This window comes from Esox lucius, chromosome 7 (genome assembly GCF_011004845.1).
Source record: "Esox lucius isolate fEsoLuc1 chromosome 7, fEsoLuc1.pri, whole genome shotgun sequence".
In the NCBI taxonomy this organism is placed as follows: domain Eukaryota; kingdom Metazoa; phylum Chordata; class Actinopteri; order Esociformes; family Esocidae; genus Esox; species Esox lucius.
In genome coordinates this window covers 19175196-19193611 of record NC_047575.1, presented here as the reverse complement: position 1 = coordinate 19193611, position 18416 = coordinate 19175196, and the positions used below count along the sequence as shown (strand labels likewise).

Sequence of the window (18416 nt, the reverse complement as noted above, 5' to 3'; positions counted from 1 at the left end):
CTATGGATACACAGTTGCTAGTCTTTAGCGCACATTTAGATATGTTTAACTGACAATTTTTTTTTTGTTGCTATCGAAGTTACTTAGGTAAATTGTCATTCCTACCTGTGCCGATTTTTTACACGGCCCCGACTGGAGAAATCGGGCAATGAGGTAATACAATTCTGAAAATAAAGAAGATCCTAATTAGCCATTCAAGCTTGCTAAGCTAGCCAGCTACCGAACATTAGCTAACGTTAGCTAGAGTAGCAGGCTAACTGATACAAGCCCTAAATTGTGTTTGCGTTAATATTTTTGAGAGACAAATTGGCACACAACACTCACCAGCTTCGATTTGTGAACACGGTTCTTCTGCCATCACTTGATAAGAGCACCGACATTTGATTCACTAATGTTTATGTGTATTTGGAGAATAGCCACTTGAATTGTTTCGACAGCGTTCGGCCTTTTCCTTTCTCAAGCTTTCTCATCGCCTTGTGCTTTGTTAGCGCCCTCCCGCGACCAATGACTGCAAATCTGCAATTTCAGCACGAGCTTGTCGGCTGCGCGCTGCTGTCTGGCCATTACCTGGTTTTAGGGAGGTCATTTGTACTGTAATGCAGAGATTACTTTTATTGAGGACATTTTAGTAAGAAAATCTGTTTTGTTTATATCAATCTCTACCAATGAATATGTCGGCATAGCTTATGCAGGTGTATCGTATATTTTATTTTAAATAAACAAGTAAGGCCGGCCTATCCTATTAGACTGATGAGTGGATTTGATCTCTTTTGCCTTCACTAAATTACACGTTGAAAATACTTTAGCCTTTGTACCTCAAAATATTAAACATACACTTAAAATGTATGAGAACAATGTCAAAGCATTTACTACATTTCAGTAAAAGAACTGTCAAATAAATTAGGAATATTATCATAATGCGTTTTGTGCATATGAAAATGTCAGCTCATGGAAAAAGAGCTGAAATATGACGTTAGCCTACTTGTATTTGTATTTTGAACAGTTAAACAGCCTACTATGCTTAGTTCACTCAGTTTACAACCGCTTATTAAAGAAACGTTGTCAATAAAACATTCATACCAAAATGTTAGATATAACCTTCTAATCTCAATTTATCTTACGGGAGAAATTCAGTAGTTTCCGTTTGTTAGTGATTTGCAAAGCAAACATTTAACCTTTTGCCCGACGTACGGAGCTGTCAAAATAATTAATCGAGAAAGTTGTAGAAAGACAGATCAAGTAATGGATATAAAAATATGCAAAACACCTTACTTCTTACTCTTATTCAGAGCAAGAAGTGCAAACATTTTCATACGTTTTCTCACTAGATCTCACTAGATCGAAAGCAGCCCTCAGATTAGTTAAGCGGAAGGTGTTTTAGACTAATATCGTGCTTAATTCAGACTGTCCGTTCAAACTGGATAACATAGGACAGCAACTTTGGCAGAACTACAAACTATAGCCAAGTTTGGCCAAAGGGTGCATGTGACAACAATATCCCAAGCACTGCAAATATGGCCTTCATGGGAGGGTGGCAAAGGGAAGGCATCATTCAAGAAAGCCCACCTTGAATCATGCTAGAAGTATGTCAAAAACACATTCTCCACCAAAGTGGCTAAACGTGTGTTATATGACCAAACTAAAATATTATAAGATATTTTTGGCCTGAAAGTGTTTGCTTCAAAACCAACATATCATTTTGTTATCCGTATATATAAGCGGGGAAAAAGTATTAAAGGGGATTAAATTATGGGGCACCAACACAAAAAAGTTGGAAAAAGGTTAAGGGGTATGTAGACTTTCTATAGGGACTCTATAGCTATAAAAAGTTGGTTTTGCGAGACAAACAAACCATGTCTTTGGTTATTTGTGCATACAATTAGGCTTTGGTCAGCAGGTACTGATAGACATGTTGCCAAATCCAGAAACTAAGAAACTAGCTAATTCTATTCACATATTATCGAGAATAGTATTGTATAAAGTAAAGAGAACCTCATACAGAACTGGTTGGCTAAGTAGATATAGTCAATATTGTGAGTTTACATAGATATGATAATGATACAGTAATAATGACAAAAAGTAATGAGACAGGGTGCATCCTCATGAGGAAAATTCCAATTACTTTTATTAAATTCCAATTAGATATCCAGAACTTCAGTGGGAACACAAACGATAGCTGCATATTTCAATAGATTAATTTTCACTGTTAAAAAATACCAACATTTGTTTCAAAAAGCATAAGCCACTTCCAGCAAGCTTCTTCCTCTGCTAAAATAATTTGTGTCATCAAAATAATTCAGAACAAGATTTTTTCAAAAGCAGGTATGCCCACAACATTATTAAGCCTGGAATGTTTTACATTTTTCAAAATATTTAAATTCCTCTTACAGACAATCAAGTTGAAAACAAGAACACCCCCACACAAAGAAATAACACTGCACATATCAAGGGTAAAAATACATCCACCTACAAAAGTGAAATGTTCTGAGTTGGCAAACCTACAATGTGATACTATACCACCTGTAATTAGCCAGCTTTCCTGTCTGAACTCCCAACATGGTACCAACACTGATATAACAACAAAACTGTAATTATGTTTGCTTAAAACACTTGATATGACCACTGCACAACAGAACAATCCTCCATATTTAGCTTTATTTTGTGCTAAAAACATGCACCAATAATTACAAAATTGTTGATAAAAATATTCCTCTGTTAATAAGGTAATGGAGGTTTTTGGGAAAACACATGAGACTTGGGGGCCATACAAATGAGGGGTTTGAATGTATGGGATCGGTGCTAGTCAGTCTTCTCTTCCTCCTTATCGTCTGCCTCCTCTGGAGTCTCTACCTTCAAGATAACAGAAATATGAGACTTTCACTGTGAGACACTGCAAATCAGAGATGTAGTTAGGATCACAATACATTTGGGGCTTATTCATAAAAGATCTGGGGCTATAGCCCCGGACGCCTAGGCCTAACGATGCCACTGCTGAGAATCCCAAATGAGTCATGCTTTTAGATGGATTTGAAACCAGAAATAAAAAGACACAACTATCTAAAAACATCAAGTAAAAAGTATTGTTAATACAAAAGAGAAAATGTGACATTACATACTTCGTCTGTCTTGGTCTCGCCATTTTCTGACTGGGTCTCCTCTTTTGGTTCCTCGGCTGCTGCTGCCTTCACCTTCTTCTTGTCATTTACCTCTTTTTCTTTCTGTTTGGACAATATGCATGTACATTTTCAAAACATAATCCAGGTGAATGTGTGGGGAAGACAACATCAAATACTGAACACCTGATTTGCATAATTGTAGTAAGTTAATAACATAAATTAGCCAGTATTGAAGAAAGGTGAATATTACTTTAGCTGGCTTTTTTGGTTTTGGTGCTGGTTTTGGAGGTGCTGGTTTCTGAAAAATACAGAAGAACTTGCAATGAAGAAAACTGTCTTAAAACGTTTGTTTTGCAAATTTGTTTAAAAGGGGTGGAACACCAGTATAAATCAATGATGCCTTGACTGGCAAGGTAATTGAAAATACCATCAAAATATGTTAATGTATGTTGTTTTTGTTGTGGATACACTTCTGTCAACAATAAAAATAACATTTTTCAAGGTACATTATCATTAGTGCAACTGGACTTTACACTAGCTTTAGAGAATATGACAGGTCCAGTAATGATGACTGATGAGTTTCCTAAAGCAGTATAGCTCCTGTCGCTGTCTTCTACTTAAATAGAAATAATGATAAATGTCCTAATCAGTGAACACAATAATTCACACACTTTCAACAGACGTGTGGGAGACGTTTTGTAAATATGTAACATCCAATAGAAAAACTTAGTAATTGGTGCCATCACTTCATTCAAACCAATTTTATATATAAATGTTGCCTTCTCATTAGGGTTTCTGTCTGTGTATCTGTTAAAGCACTTTTTGACAACTGCTTATGTAAAAAGGGCTTTATAAAATAAATGTCATTAATTCAGGGGGCATGGCAAGATATGGAGGCATGACCTTGCTTGACACTTTACCAAGAATCATTTAAAAAAGCACTTTAGATGCTAAATGTTTCAGCTTGAAAACCTCTTTTCACCTGAAGTGTGGATGCCGTATATCAGAAAAATATTAAATGTCCAAATGTGACCTTTTGAGCAGGACTATTCAACACTGCAACTGGAATGCCAAAACACTTCTGTTTTTTGTTTCTACTGATACATAATTAATTTGAATGACCTGGTGTCCCAGATCTGAAACCATCCCTTATTAGAAGGAGAGGGTAAAAACCAAAAGAGTTTCAGCCCTCCAGGACCAGAGTTGAAACAGAGAAGAGTGAAGCAGGATGTTCTGGACAAAATCAGTCCAGAATAAGCCTGATGTGTTTCTATGGGTTTAAAGATTAAACCCATAGAAACAAACCTGCCAGGTAAACAACTTTTCGTTATATACAGATCTGTAATTGAACCGCCCTGCTTTAAAAAACAAGATGTACTCACCGATGACAACCGTGCAGATCTCCTCGAAGGCTAATTTATGGCGAGAAAAAAATAACATTCAAAGATGCACGACAACATTTCATAAGGAACTAAATGATGATGCTTTATTTATCTTCATAATGCAGACAATGAATACTAACCTATTTCAAGAATGCATGATCCATGCAGGTTTAAAATAGCAAATAATGTGATAAAATCACCAGAGATCACTACTGATCATGTGAAGTACCACCTGTAGCCAACTCCACAATGGTTATATTCAAGTGTGTGTGACTAACCTCCTCCTTGACATCTCCATCAGCTCCCTGAAAAATGTATGAACAATTTTAATTACTCAAGTGCTTCAAATTCTGAGTTGAGTAGAACAAACATCATTGATTCTTTTTTTCTTCTTCAGTGGGACATCCTCATCAATTTTCACCACATTTCTAAGGGGGAGGGGCAGGATCAACTAAGTTCTGCCACCTGGCGATAAGAAGGCGCAATAACACCCATTTAACGCGATGAACAAAGAGAACATTAAAATAATCCATTTTTGCGACGGTCTCAGAATTAAATTACAACGAGGAAAAAATGAAGAGTTTTTACTAAATTTTTCTGTACCTCAGCAATGTAGATATACACGATATAACTACCAAAAGGCATCAGTTTTTGTATGGCTGTGTTCGCAATGGATGGGGTAGGAACTGCAAAGCATGGCTGCTTGTGGTTTCAACAGCATGGAGGCTGGATGCCTGACTTCAGACCAGACACAAGATTTTGAGCGCCTCTCAAGAAATGCCTTAAAACATTATGCATTCGGGGAAATAAGGCGCGATTTGCAAATAAAAAAAATAATAATCTAATAATTCTTTTAAAAGAATTTTTTGCAGAGTGACCATATATGTTAACGGTAGATTTGTATTAAATCTCCGTTGTCTCGAGTCGAAGCCTTCATAATAATATCACGACTGGTTTATACGGGTTAAAAGTATATCCGCATACTGTAATCTAGGCTCTCTACATACCTTCCTCTTGGGCATGTTGGGCTTGTAGGTTTTCTTCTTTAATAGAAACTAAAGAGCTATCTTTTTATTAAGAGTTCACAGTTTACAGAGACTGGCGTCCTCTTATTACTAATACTCTAGTAAACATTCAGCACATTAAACCTAGTGGTTGGATAGGGGTGGGAGAAGGTGCGGCTAAATTGTGATTGATGTTATATTTGACCAATCAAAGGATGGCACAAGGTGTCACAAAAGAAACTGATTTTTAACGTAGATAATTTACGCGCGAAATTCCTAGTGAAAGTCTATGACGTGTTTATTATACTTTTTGTAACAGTATCCACTGACTGCTGCAAGAACAAATGATCAATTACAAACGTTATAATGTTACAATTCTGCACGCCTCCAAGCGCTTTAGTATCTTTCAAATGATCACGAAATGAAATCAGTAAACCATTGGAAGACGGAACTAATAAAAAAAAAAAATATATATATATATATATTTGTTGTGGGGTTATAACTTCTTTATTTCAGACCATATGTCCTTTTGCTTTATTTCAAGTATTTCAAATCAAATTCTCACTTGAACAATATGGGTATATTCATCATGTATAGGCTATATTATGGGGATACTATATATACATGAGATCTGATTTCCATCTGTTTTACTGGGTCGAGAGAGAGGGAGAGGGAGAGAGCGCGAGAGAAAGAGGGCTTGCACGAGAGAGACTGCGAGAGAGGGAGAGCAAGCGAGAGAAAGTCATTTGTAGACGTCGCACAGCTCATTTGGATTTTGGGGAGTAAACTGAACAACCATGGTGATAAAAGTCTTTATAGCGTCTTCCTCCGGATCGACTGCGGTAAGAAACCTCGTGTATTGAGTAAGCCTCTTATAGCCCTTTGACCGTTTATGTTCATTTTCTTGACGAATTTTAATTACATGCATTTGCATTAGGTGTGGTGCGCTCATAAAATAAGCTATTGCTCTGTTGTGCAGCTACGCAGATACTATCAGTAGACTATATTGAATATTGAATAAGCTTGAACACAAATGTGCATTTGAAAGTTCTGCAAGTTGCGTACATGGGATGTCCCGAGAAATCAAGACTGGGGACAATCGGCTTCACAAATACAGAGGCATTGCTATGACTCTTAAATACAAATATTTGATAAGGGAACCTACCATCTGGGGGATATTGATTTATCAACATGACTATATGGAATTTGTAACTATAGAGTAGTATAGTCGTAACGTACAGTGGTTGAATTGTATCTTATAGCCATTTGCAGGATAATATTAGACAAGGATAGATAATCACATATTCAATAGCAGGCTGTCACTCCTTTTCATACCTCTCTGTGTAGGAGTATCTTTACTAGTGAGAATGCAGTTTAGGCAAAACACTTGGTGAAACAGCAGATTTTTTCAAGCAACTGTTTTTGTACAAATGGACCTTTGGTTAGGGTAAGCGGGCAAGCTTCACTAGACTCCCCCAGCAGATGTTGACTCCCTCACTATCATCTTCCATTTTCCTGTTCCACAGTTCTGTCCCTACATACTGTAAAACAACATTCCTAGTCTGAAGGACAGTTGCCAATGATGTTCTGAGCCAGAACAGCTGGACAGGATCAGTTTTTGGACATCCGATCTTCATTCCTCTCCCAATTACATCCCCTCTAAAGAATCAGTAAAAGAGCACGTCAGCTACAGGATGACCGCCTTAGTCAAATTCTAAATGGTCTCATGTGAAACATTAGCTACTATTGCTAGTCAAACTGTGAAATTTGCATGTCAAACTATGAGCATACAGAAAGTGTTGTCTATCCAGGATTAGTTAGTCAGGTTTCTTTCTGTGGAGTCTAAAACGTTCTTCATCTATATAATTTTGTGCCTTATCATAAAATATTCCTGTTCAAATATTTTAACTAAATGCACTCAAGGCAAGGTTTAGACTGCACAGAAGTGGTAGCAAGGGAACACTGGGCTCTCCTCCTGTTTCCATATTTGGTCTGTGGCTGTCTTAGCTGATGATGGTTATAGAGAGGCCTTATTGGGTCTGTCTCAGTCCTCAGGCTCTCCTGTAGTATGTAGCCTAGCTGCAGAGGTTTATCTCCCCATACTCAACCTTCTAACATACACCTTAACAGCATTATTATTACTTGTATTTTAATTAAATAATTATTATATTTACTAATTCACTATTTAATTCCAAAAGATTAAGAAGCAGCAGCAGGATATAATGGGTTTCCTAACTGTCAACAAGATTGACTTTGAGGAGTGTGACATTGTCACTAGTGAAGACAACCGGAAGTGGATGAGGGAGCATGTACCTGAGGATTTCAGACCCACAACAGGGGTCCCCCTGCCACCGCAGATATTTAATGAAGAGCATTACTGTGGGGTGAGTTGAGTGTTGTATCGACCACTTCACATCCTATTGAAGCTTACTGTCTGGAGCTGATAATGAGAGATCGAAGGACTGTAGGTTCGTTACTGCATAATAAAGTAGACTTTAGGCCTGTTTTGTAACTAGTGTATTTAAAGGTAGATATTCAAAAAAATACTCTGTGAGAAAATTGCAGCCTTGGTACTTGGTAGCTTTTTGTGTAATAACCTTTGAAGTATATGTAGTGAGCAAGCGGTTTCTGCATTGTCATTGCAGAACTATGAGGCCTTCTTTGATGCCCGTGAGGAACATGCAGTGTATGCATTCCTGGGCCTCACCGCCCCTCCAGGATCCAAGGTAAAGACAATGGTTTAATGGACATGCTCAGCATATCACAACCACACATAAAGGAACATAATTAAGTGCAAGATGCCAGACCATCTATCTGTAATGATTGCTAGTTGTTATAAAGTTAAGCTTGCAGTGCTGAATTTGTATGTAAAACAAGGCCCTAATTGGCCCTCAGGTTTTTGTACACCCATTATAACATAACTGGAAAGCTATTTTTGACAAATTGGAATGTGTGTGCTAAATAACTGTTTTATCTGAATTCAGCCCCACATTTAGACTTCAGATGCATGTTATTGGCACGTTATTATACAGATATGGAATTATTTTCTATTAATTCTTAATTCAGTATCAGGTTAAGGTGGGGCTTAAGCATTATCTTTAACTCCACTTCTAGAGAAATTGTACAGGTATAGTAAATCTGAAAATAAAGCTACAGGCAACATAAGCTACTGGTAATATTGTGGGCTGAATAAGATAGACACGGTACAATTGCAAACCACTTAATAAAACACACAATAAAATGGTGGCTGTGTCTCTTTGTGATCCCAATAATTTTTTAAGACGCTCCCTTACTATTTTTTAAATCGTATTTATTGCTGGTTGGAGTTTCGTGTTGGCATGACTCAATTTCCAACCCAGGTCTCACAATGACACAGCTAACTGTGAGGCAATGACTTTACCACTGTGCCATTCAGGGGCCTCAGTCACGGCTCTATAGTCCAACTGTGCACCTACCAGTCTCCATTCTAAGCTTGAAGGCTTTGAAGAAACCTCTAGTGGCATGGCTTGTTAGTTTTCATAGGTGTCAGAGCAATGTCAAATACAGTTTGGTACCTTCAACACATCAACCCTTCAACATTATAAACACCAAAGGTGATGCAGTCAATTGCTCTACTCTATGAGAGTTTGACTTATATACTGTTGACGTTTGACCTTCGAAGGCTTTAAGTTTAGTTGTTTTTTGGATCCCCATTAGCTCCTGCCAAAGCAGAAGCAATTTTTTTCACGGATCCACCAAAAACATTGTCCCATAAATTAAAAGGTACAAATCACAGCCATAGATCATGTCTCTGTTTTAGAGTGTCTGAGTGGGTGTGACATTGCGTTTGTCTCTTCACAGTCTTTGTTGTTCCATGAGAACAGTTTTCAGGGTTCATTGCATGTAGCCCTTATTGCTTTTGTATAGTGACATAAAAAAAATCTTTGGGAAGAAATTACCTTTTATAAATGAATTATAATTGATTATACATCATATTAGACATTGGCAGAGTTATTTTTAATAAAACACAAATGACCAAAATGACAAGCTGTATTTGCACTCTCAGTCTACCTTTGACCTTTTGGTCAATTATTTGCAAAACAATCCTGATCTAATTGTTCAAAATAAATATTAGTGGAAAGGTATGAGAATTGGACAGCCAGTGTGAATTCAGCCTCTTGAAAAACATGGAATGATAAAAAAAATGAATGACACTAATAGCAGATGCCCGAATCCAAAAAGGAGGAAATGATACGCTAATCTAAAGAAACATCCAGTCACACCAACTTGCCAAATGATAAAGATATTAAATTGAGGTGATGAACGGCCATGAGATTTTGCCAGTAGTGTTATCTATTCAATGATTAGATCCATGAAAATGGTTCAGCAAAGATTATATACTGTTTCATTTGTTAATTAAGTAGCCCAGCCAATGATCTCTGTACCTAGTAACCTAAATATTTGTCATATACTGTAACTTTTATCATGTGTTACCTTGTAATGTGTCATAAACACAACCAGCTAGCTATTTGTGCTGCTTTGTTTTGAGCCAGCTGTATATTTCTCTGCCACATGGGGCCCTAATGCTAGACAGTAGTCGAGACGGGACCAAACCACAGACTGAATTACTAGGACAAGTGACCTTTGTGTCAAAAACATTGTCAGTATGACAAACTGTCATCCAATGTTAGTTATAAGTCATAGGCCCAGCTTCCTTCTCAGTCGCCAATCTCTTTATGCATAACTCTAGTTGAAGTTTAGTTCTTAGAGGAAGTTTTGAACCAAATACAATGCTTTAAGTATTTGATATATTTATGAGATGTTTGTTATTAATGACTGGTCTTTGTTAAGGTTCTCACTGAGCTCACTGGGATGTTGCTGAAATGTTGAATGGGAAATCTTCAGCATACATCACCATTCTAGCTTCTTTTAAGAGAGGTTTTGCCAGGCATCACCTGAGTCTGTGACTACCTATATGCATTCTGACAGTAATTAACTTGTTCTCAGAAAAAAAAACATTACAATTGTCTACATCAATTTACCAAGAGCGAGCAGACTGGGAAACTGTTAGTGCCTGCAGGGGTATTTTACCATGTTGAGTTGGTGTAATTTGCTTCCGTCCATGGTTTTAGACACACTTCCTTCTTAAGGCTTTGAATAAAGATCTGGCAAATCGGGATGGCAATCAAGTCTGCTACTTTTACAATAGTTTCCCATGAAGGTTGTGGATACCTGGTCACTTATCACTGCTAATGGACAACAATGCTGGTACCCACCCATTTCATTATCAGCAGTTCTTTTACATTACTAGAATATGATAATTCACCATTCAATATGTAATTTAACATTAACGTTTTGTTCCATTTAACAGTAAAATATTAAGTGTGCATATGTACCGGTCTGTTGTTGGACAATCTGTTGTTGGATTATATATTTAGCTTTGGGGACTTGATCGTATAAATGGGCAGTAGCTCAGGTATGATATAACTAGTGTCTGAAGACCTGTTTGGGTGAGAGGATTGATTGATTGGGAGCAATGCTTTATCATCGACCAGGAGTATCCAACTCATACCCTACAAGTTCTGGAGCCTTTTTTTCTTACCTCATCCTTAACTGCACTCATCCTAAACTGGTAGGCCAGGTCTTAATCAGCCCCAGGTTAGAAGGTTGCAGTGAAAATTTTTTGAACTGACCTCAAAGTCTGGTGTACAGACCATTTTTGCAACCATGTTTTGACTATACCAGCTTGCAGTATATGGTGACAACCTGCTCAATGAATATCCACATTATTCTATACTAGATCTACTTTCAGTTTAGGGATTGAGTAATTTTCCAGAAATGCAATGCTTTCAGTTTTGTGATAATTCAGACCAGGTTATTGCTCTTACAGAGAGAGAGAAGATAGCTGTGACCCAGTCAAAGCCCAGACCTCAATCCAATTGACATTGTGAAAAAAAGTTGAAATTTCTGTTCATCAAAGGTCTGCATCCAACTTGATGGAGGTTGAGCAATTTTGCAAAAAATAATGGGCAAAAACTACTGTAACCAGCTCTGCAAGGCTTGAAGTTTTAAATGATTTAGAACAATTTGTATATTGTATTTTTCACTTTGAAATTATTACTTTTTTTTGTTGATCCGTGGCAAAAACTCCTAATTAAATAAATGTTGATCATGTAACACAATAAAATGTGGAAAGGTCCAAGGGGGTGTATATTTTTGAGAACCACTGTAATCACAATAGGTCTTAACCTGTCTTAACCCTGTAGTTGGAACTCATCTCTGTTTTCATACCCCTCACAGGAAGCAGAGGCCTTGACCAGACGGGAGCAACAGTAGCTGTATTTTAGTTTGTTTGCTGACCACAGTGCCCTCTCCTGGCGTCCTCCAGGCGGCTCTACAACAGTAGCTGTATTTTATTTTGTTTGCTGACCACAGTGCCCTCTCCCGACGTCCTCCAGGCGGCTCTACAACAGCTCGCCATTGCTCGTCTAGAACACAACTTCTGTTTTTCATTTTGTTGCAAAAGGTAATCAGACTGGCATTGAATTGACCAACCGAGCATGGCCAAATATAAGGGCTTAGTGGTAACCTGTCTGTAAAATGGTAACCTTTATTTAAAGTGGTACTGTCTCAACAGTTCAAGAACGATGCTGGGCACAACCCAGTAGTTATTGTCATTTTGATATCAAGGCAGAATAATTGGCCAAATACTAGGCATTTAGCAGATGATATAGAAATTCTTTGCATATATGAAAATATTTCATTTCTTTGAGATATTTTTCATGTTTGATAATAAAATATTGTTACTTTACTACTCAGTCAATCTTATTTTGACCCAATTTCCTCGTTTTTCTTGTTCAGCTCAAATTTACATTGCGAAGAATACCGTCATCACATTGTTTCAGTTCTCCATACATTCTAAATCTGGTCTCACCAGAAAAGGCAGAAGCTGAAGTGTAGGGCTAGTGAGTGTTCTCAATACTTCCTGTTTTCACCATTTGATACGCAGAAGCTTATTACATTCAGGGTTTGCTCACTAGTACGAGAAATCTTTAGATAACTTATAAACCTTGTTTTAGTGTACAGACAGAAGGAACTTCATCTATTGTAAAAGAACAGAGGTAGGAATATTCTCAGAATGTCATGTGTTTTATACTATTTTATGTTTTATAAGAACTAGCAAGAAAATAATATAAGTGTGTATTATTTTTCTTTTGAGCCTGATAGGCTGTATGTCCCATGATTGTTTAAGGTGGTTTCCTACACCAGATTAATGTGCAGATATTGTCAGATCAGATTTATACTGTTCCATACTTGTCTTGGAGAAAATAAATCTATGGAGAATCTCAACTGAAAGTGCTAGTTTGCGTGGTTTGCTGCTTGTTGTACTGAGATTACAACTGTTATGTAGTTGTCATGTTGGGCGAAGCCTTCATCAGAGTCTTGAGGTACAGGCAAGAGGATTGTAAACCCCAATCCACAAAGGCTCAGGAACGTCCACCACATCCCGCACCCAATATTATTCTGAACCCAGGTTCAATGCCAGGTAAGCATTTTGAATATGTCTCAAATATTGCATGTCATGCTGGATCATTAGGCTATTCTACATCACAGAATGCTCATATAACATTAAATACATCCAGGAATGAGTACAATGTAGATTAACATTTCCACTGAACACGTGAAATGTGCTTCTGGTGTGTGGGGCTGAACAGGAAAGGTGGAAGGCCTGTGGCAGTCTGGTCCTAGAGCAACAACCACGCCCAGTAATGCGCTCACCATACCAAACAGCCATAGTGACGACTATGGAGACCTGGAGCTCTATCGGTCCTGGTGCTGCACCACCTTCTGCAAAGACTACCCTGACCTGCAGCTCAGGGGGGACCATGTGGGCAACAGGAGCTCAGAGAGCCCGCGGTTGGCCAGTGACGTGTTTGAAGGGCCTCTCCTTCAGTCTAAGGACCTGGGAGACCTGGACTCCCTGGAGCCAGCCGGGCCTGTGGAGCCTGGGGTGCAGATGGTGTCCCTGCCCCTTCAGGATGAGGGTTACCTGGTCATGGACAGCATCACCACCCTGAACCGAGAGCCTCTGTCAAACTCCATGCTGAATGGCTACTTGGAGAGTAAACTGCTGGAGGTCTACAGGCAGCACATGCAGGACAGCTTGGCCCGGGGCAGCTCTCCTCTTGTCCAGACCCCTCCCCAGGGCCTGATGCCAGCACCGGTGAAGCTGCTCAGTCAGCATCTCTGCCAGGACCACGGCTTTGACTCCAGCACAGCCCAGAGCATTGTCCTTCATTACCTTAGCACCTGCACCGTTGCCAGCTCCCACTTTAGCTCCCCTGAACTGCGCATCTCCAACCCTCAGCTCACATGAAACCAGCTCCAGTTCCACTTGGTCCCCTTACTCCTACAGTTTCGGTTTTGTTTTCTGAATCTGTGTACTTGTTGGTCATTGGTTTGCATACGGTTCAAAAGGTAAATTGTTTAAAGAAATATCTTCAAGGGGTGCCAAATTTTTTGTAACTACACATTCGGATCCCTGCTATTCATTTCAAGTGAAGTTATAATTTACTTTGGGAAGACAAATGGAGCATATACAAAATATGCACATATATTTAACTCAGATGTAGTTGAGCGACATTAAGCTCATTTTTGTTCCATAGGTAGGCTATGATGGCATTGCTACTGATCATAGTGGCATGCTGCTCGAGCTCTAGAAGATTAACAGCAAACCAGTGTGTGAGGGATGAGAGTGCCAATGCCACCATTTCACACACTGTCGGGAGCCACTGGCTCATACAGCAGCCATGCCAAGGACTATTAGCAAAGCACTGTTAGACCAGCAGAGGAGAGGGTTAGGGAGAGCAATGGCCGTATGTGTCTGTCCGTCTTGGTGCAAAATGACATTATGTGAAATGTCTGTGTGTGTGCGCACTAGACTATTGACTTGCCTCTAATAATTTACCAGAATATAAGGTTTAAGTTGAGACTTATTCAATAAAGATGTTAATAGTGGCACATTGGGTTGGATGGTTTTGGTTTGGGTGGGGATGGTGGGTGGTTTTGGATTGGGTGGAGATGGTGGGTGGATTTGGGTTGGGTGGGGATGGTGGGTGGAGATGGTGGGTGGTTTTGGGTTGGGATGGTGGGTGGTTTTGGGTTGGGTGAGGATGGTGGGTGTTTTTGGGTTGGGTGGGGTGGGGATGGTGGGTGGTTTTGGATTGGGTGGAGATGGTGGGTGGTTTTGGTTTGGGTGGGGATGGTGGGTGGGTGGTTTTGGGTTGGGTGGGGATGGTGGGTGGAGATGGTGGGTGGTTTTGGGTTGGGTGGGGATGGTGGGTGGATTTGGGTTGGGTGGGGATGGTGGGTGGTTTTGGGTTGGGTGAGGATGGTGAGTGGAGATGGTGGGTGGTTTTGGGTTGGGTGGGGATGGTGGGTGGAGATGGTGGGTGGTTTTGGATTGGGTGGGGATGGTGGGTGGTTTTGGGTTGGGTGAGGATGATGGGTGGTTTTAGGTTGGGTGAGGATGGTGGGTGGTTTTGGGTTGGGTGAGGATGGTGGGTGGTTTTGGGTTGGGTGGGGATGGTGGGTGGTTTTGGATTGGGTGGGGATGGTGGGTGGTTTTGGATTGGGTGGGGATGGTGGGTGGTTTTGGATTGGGTGGGGATGGTGAATGTGGGAAGGGTCAAATGCAGGCTGACTGTATGCTGAAATATTCTATGAATGAAAGAAAGGAGTTCGTAATATCATCCTGTGCACATTTGGTAGTGTTACAGTCTCAACTGCAATTAATTTAATTTGGATTTTCTGTCTTATATGATCTCAGTGTTGAAGAGGTAATGTTTCATATCTTGGTTTTATTAACTACAGATAAAGGTATTGAGTGCATTAGTATTAACCATGTTTTTTTAACACTTGAAGCGTTGGTGCAGTTGACTGCCTTCTGAAGTTATACGTTTGCAGTAGCTCAGTAATAGTTCCACAGGATACACAAGTCAAACTACACAAAAATATTCTTGCTTAAATAAAGTCCACCTGTGTGAAATGAAAGTGTCACATCGTTTCTGATTAAATCCACTTGTTTCTGGAAGGCACAACAATATGTCAGAGAGCATATCCAAACAAGCACAGCAGGACGTCCAAGGAGCTTTCAAAACAGTTCTGGGAGAAGTTTCTGGAAAACCACATGTCATGTGTGGGCTACAATATTTACCTTAGCAGAAGAGCAACTTAAAGTCGTTATAACCTTGGTGTTTTATGCACAGTTTTCTATGAATGATATATTTTTTAAGTGTGGCATCACCACAACTTTCCCTTAGGGTATGCTGTCCACCAAACCTAAGCGACAGGGTAAGCAGGTCAGTGTTCTTTGAATCCAGCAAGAAGTCAATTATAAATTTGAAGGATTTCCACAGCCGGGATGAGAAAAATTCAACTATGTCCCGGCTGCTCCACAAAGCTACAGTATATGGAAGAGTGGCATGGCGAAAAGCCATTGCTGACAGTCTGTCACATCTGGTCAATCTGGTCTGGGTTTTACATAAGACATGTGGAAGACAGAGCCTATATATGGCAAAAGGGTTGCTGTTTGGACGAGACCAAAATTTACCTTTTGAGCCTAAATGGCAAGAGTGGAATGCCTCAATGTGCCATGTGACTGAGGTATACCTTGGCCTTTAGAGTTGTCCAGTCAAAGACTAGGCATCAATCCCAAAAAAATCTATGGCAAGGCTGAAATGTTTCTGGTGACTGACAATGACTATCAAACTTGAGAGAGTTAAAATTTGGGGCAGGGGCACGTTTACCACTGTGTTGCAACACTTCTTCTTTTAACAACACTCTGTAAGCATTTGGAAACTGAGACCAGTTGCTGTAGTTTTGAAAGTTAAATATTTTCCCATTCTTGCTTGATGTAGGATTTCGGCTGGTCAACAGGGTTCTCCTTTGTTGTATTTTTTGTTTTATAATGTACCAAATGTTTTCAGTAGCTGACAGGTCTGGACTGCAAGCAGGCCAGTGTAGCCCTGGACAAGTACACCCAATTCAACTCAGTGAGAGCCTGATAATTAGTTGACAAATTGAATCAGCTGTGCTTGGCTGGGGCTACAATGAAAATGTGTACTGTTGGGGGTACTTGAGGACCGTGGTTGGGAACCACTGCACTAATGCATGCCCATACCATCACGGATGTTGGCTTTTGAACTGTGCGTTGATAAGACACTGGATGGCCCCTCTCCTCTTTAGTCTGGAGGATGCGGCGTCCATGTGGTCTGACACATTTTCATGTGTCAGACCACAGTTTTCCACACCTCAGTCCATCTTAAATGAACTTGGGCCCAGAGATGGTGGCGGCGGTTCTGGATTTTGTTTTTATATGTTTTTTCTGGATGCAGCAAAGTACTGTGTTCACAGGCAATGGTTTTCAGAAGTGTTCCTGAGCCCATGCAGTGATTTCCACTACAGAATCATGTCTGTTTTTAATGCAGTGCCATCTGAGGGCCCGATGACCACGGCCATCCAATATTAGTTTTCAGCCATGTCCCCGGCGTACAGAGATTTCTCTGGATTCTCTGAATCTTTTAATGATATTATGTACCGTAGATGATGAGATCCCCAAACTCTTTACAAATTCATGTTGAGAAACATTATTCTTAAATTGCTGCACTATTTGCTTGTGCTATCTTTCACAGAGTGGTGAACCCCTTCCCATCATTACTTCATCCTGTCTGGAATGCTTTTTATACCCAATCATGTTATTGACCTGATGCCTATTCATCTAATTAGTTGTGAGATGTTCCACCAGGTTTTGTTTGCATTACACAACCTTCCCAGTCTTTTGTTGCCTCTGTCCCAACTTATTTGAAACATGTTGCTAGCATCAAAGTGGGCATATATTTTTCAAGAAACAATAATATTGCAGTTTCAACATTTGATATATTGTCTGTTGACTGTTTTCTACTGAATACAGGGTTTAAATGATTTGCACATCATTGCATTCTGTTTTTCTTTACATTTTTCACAGTGTCCCAACTTTTTTGGAAACAGGGTTGTAAGACAGTTATTTTTTGGACCAAATTTGTTTTTGTGATGGCATCAACTTTCTCGTAGTTCCATTCACCAAACCTATATCAGGTTTATCCAGTCTGTCTAGAGATATTCATGCAAGTTAGCAATGCCACATTTTTAACATATAGCTAAAATGGAATCTATGTCATGGCTGTAATGGTAAGGGTTACTTGCAATAATTTGCAAGAAAATGTTATTACTAATCCAGAGTAAAACAGAATGTGTTCGTTAGATATTTGTCCAAGGAGGTCTGGGTGCAGTGCTGGGATTACATAACATGGGTGAATGTGTTCACCTCAGTCATGATATTTTAAACAACACCATGCATTTGTAGTTTGATGTAAATATATAATAACCAAACCAGTTTGTAAATGACATATGTAGATTGTTTGTATTCTGAGACACTGAGGACAGGGTGACAAGTGTTACAACCGTTCCTGGTCTCCCCTATCCAGAAAGATATGGATCTGTAATTGCAGCCGATGTTGGTTCTACCAAGTATTGAATCCAACTAACATATTTTAGTTTTTTCTGTTAAATTACTTTTTAATTCAAATTAAAACAATATTTCGCCTTCAATATGTTGTGTTGTGAATGCGGTGTTGATCAAAGTGAGATGATCCCTGTTGAATACGCATTTATTCCAGATTATAAATCAACAAAATGAAAAAGACCTGGAGGGATGAATACTTATGCAATTCAATGTATGTTTCATCATGCTGGCCAACAACAGCGATGACTGAATTATTAACCATATCACGGTGTGACTCAGTGGGATGAAGTTAAATGTCCTGTAGTGTTGTGATGTCCAATAGACTCATACAGTGCACACACATCATGCATCTTTGATTATAGTTGTTGAAGTA

General features: G+C 39.3%; 4 protein-coding genes across 7 annotated transcripts in view; 2 read left to right on the top strand and 2 right to left on the bottom strand.

Annotated features, from left to right (window-relative positions):
• brwd3 (bromodomain and WD repeat domain containing 3) overlaps positions 1 to 608 on the bottom strand; it is a 33205-nt gene extending 32597 nt beyond the window's left edge. The window contains exons 1-2 of the mRNA XM_029120717.2: positions 325 to 608; positions 106 to 164 (exon numbers count right to left, since the gene is read on the bottom strand). Coding sequence (XP_028976550.2) covers positions 106 to 164; positions 325 to 358 — 93 coding nt within the window. The 5' untranslated portion in view covers positions 359 to 608. The remainder of the gene's footprint in view (positions 1 to 105; positions 165 to 324) is intronic.
• On the top strand, positions 11 to 12309 carry LOC109614642 (SH3 domain-binding glutamic acid-rich-like protein). 3 transcript variants are annotated; one of them, XM_020048304.3, is made up of 4 exons: positions 11 to 153; positions 7701 to 7886; positions 8148 to 8228; positions 11782 to 12309. In XM_020048304.3, exons 2-4 carry the CDS (start codon positions 7725 to 7727, stop codon positions 11815 to 11817), a joined length of 279 nt encoding a protein of 92 aa, XP_019903863.1. In that variant the 5' UTR covers positions 11 to 153; positions 7701 to 7724; the 3' UTR covers positions 11818 to 12309. The 3 variants fall into 3 exon arrangements, with proteins under 3 accessions (XP_019903863.1, XP_019903861.1, XP_019903862.1); XM_020048302.3 differs by lacking the exon at positions 11 to 153 and adding an exon at positions 6178 to 6344; XM_020048303.3 differs by lacking the exon at positions 11 to 153 and adding an exon at positions 6247 to 6365.
• Positions 2098 to 5656, bottom strand: hmgn7 (high mobility group nucleosomal binding domain 7). The gene is made up of 6 exons (XM_010898817.4): positions 5506 to 5656; positions 4777 to 4803; positions 4499 to 4528; positions 3367 to 3414; positions 3117 to 3218; positions 2098 to 2850 (listed from the first exon to the last, which is right to left on the bottom strand). Exons 1-6 carry the CDS (start codon positions 5518 to 5520, stop codon positions 2800 to 2802), a joined length of 273 nt encoding a protein of 90 aa, XP_010897119.1. The 5' UTR covers positions 5521 to 5656; the 3' UTR covers positions 2098 to 2799.
• A 126-nt stretch (positions 12310 to 12435) lies between the features above and the next one.
• Positions 12436 to 14537, top strand: si:dkey-237j10.2 (protein CXorf21 homolog). Of its 2 annotated transcripts, XM_020048301.3 has the most exons (3): positions 12436 to 12602; positions 12893 to 13027; positions 13197 to 14537. In XM_020048301.3, exons 2-3 carry the CDS (start codon positions 12898 to 12900, stop codon positions 13856 to 13858), a joined length of 792 nt encoding a protein of 263 aa, XP_019903860.2. In that variant the 5' UTR covers positions 12436 to 12602; positions 12893 to 12897; the 3' UTR covers positions 13859 to 14537. The 2 variants fall into 2 exon arrangements, with proteins under 2 accessions (XP_019903860.2, XP_012989912.2); XM_013134458.3 differs by lacking the exon at positions 12436 to 12602 and having other exon boundaries at positions 12828 to 13027.
• Positions 14538 to 18416: the final 3879 nt, after the last annotated feature.

Excerpts from the sequence above, each read along its gene's own strand:
- hmgn7 (XM_010898817.4), bottom strand. Across the intron at positions 3,415-4,498 it reads GATCTGCACGGTTGTCATCG|AAACCAGCACCTCCAAAACC; the intron begins GTGAGTACATCT and ends TGTATTTTTCAG. Across the intron at positions 3,219-3,366 it reads AACCAAAAAAGCCAGCTAAA|AAAGAAAAAGAGGTAAATGA; the intron begins GTAATATTCACC and ends TTGTCCAAACAG.
- LOC109614642 (XM_020048302.3), top strand. The coding sequence starts at position 6,300 with ATGGTGATAAAAGTCTTTATAGCGTCTTCCTCCGGATCGACTGCG. Across the intron at positions 6,345-7,700 it reads CTTCCTCCGGATCGACTGCG|ATTAAGAAGCAGCAGCAGGA; the intron begins GTAAGAAACCTC and ends TAATTCCAAAAG. Across the intron at positions 8,229-11,781 it reads CCGCCCCTCCAGGATCCAAG|GAAGCAGAGGCCTTGACCAG; the intron begins GTAAAGACAATG and ends TACCCCTCACAG.
- si:dkey-237j10.2 (XM_020048301.3), top strand. The coding sequence starts at position 12,898 with ATGTTGGGCGAAGCCTTCATCAGAGTCTTGAGGTACAGGCAAGAGGAT. Across the intron at positions 13,028-13,196 it reads GAACCCAGGTTCAATGCCAG|GAAAGGTGGAAGGCCTGTGG; the intron begins GTAAGCATTTTG and ends GGGGCTGAACAG.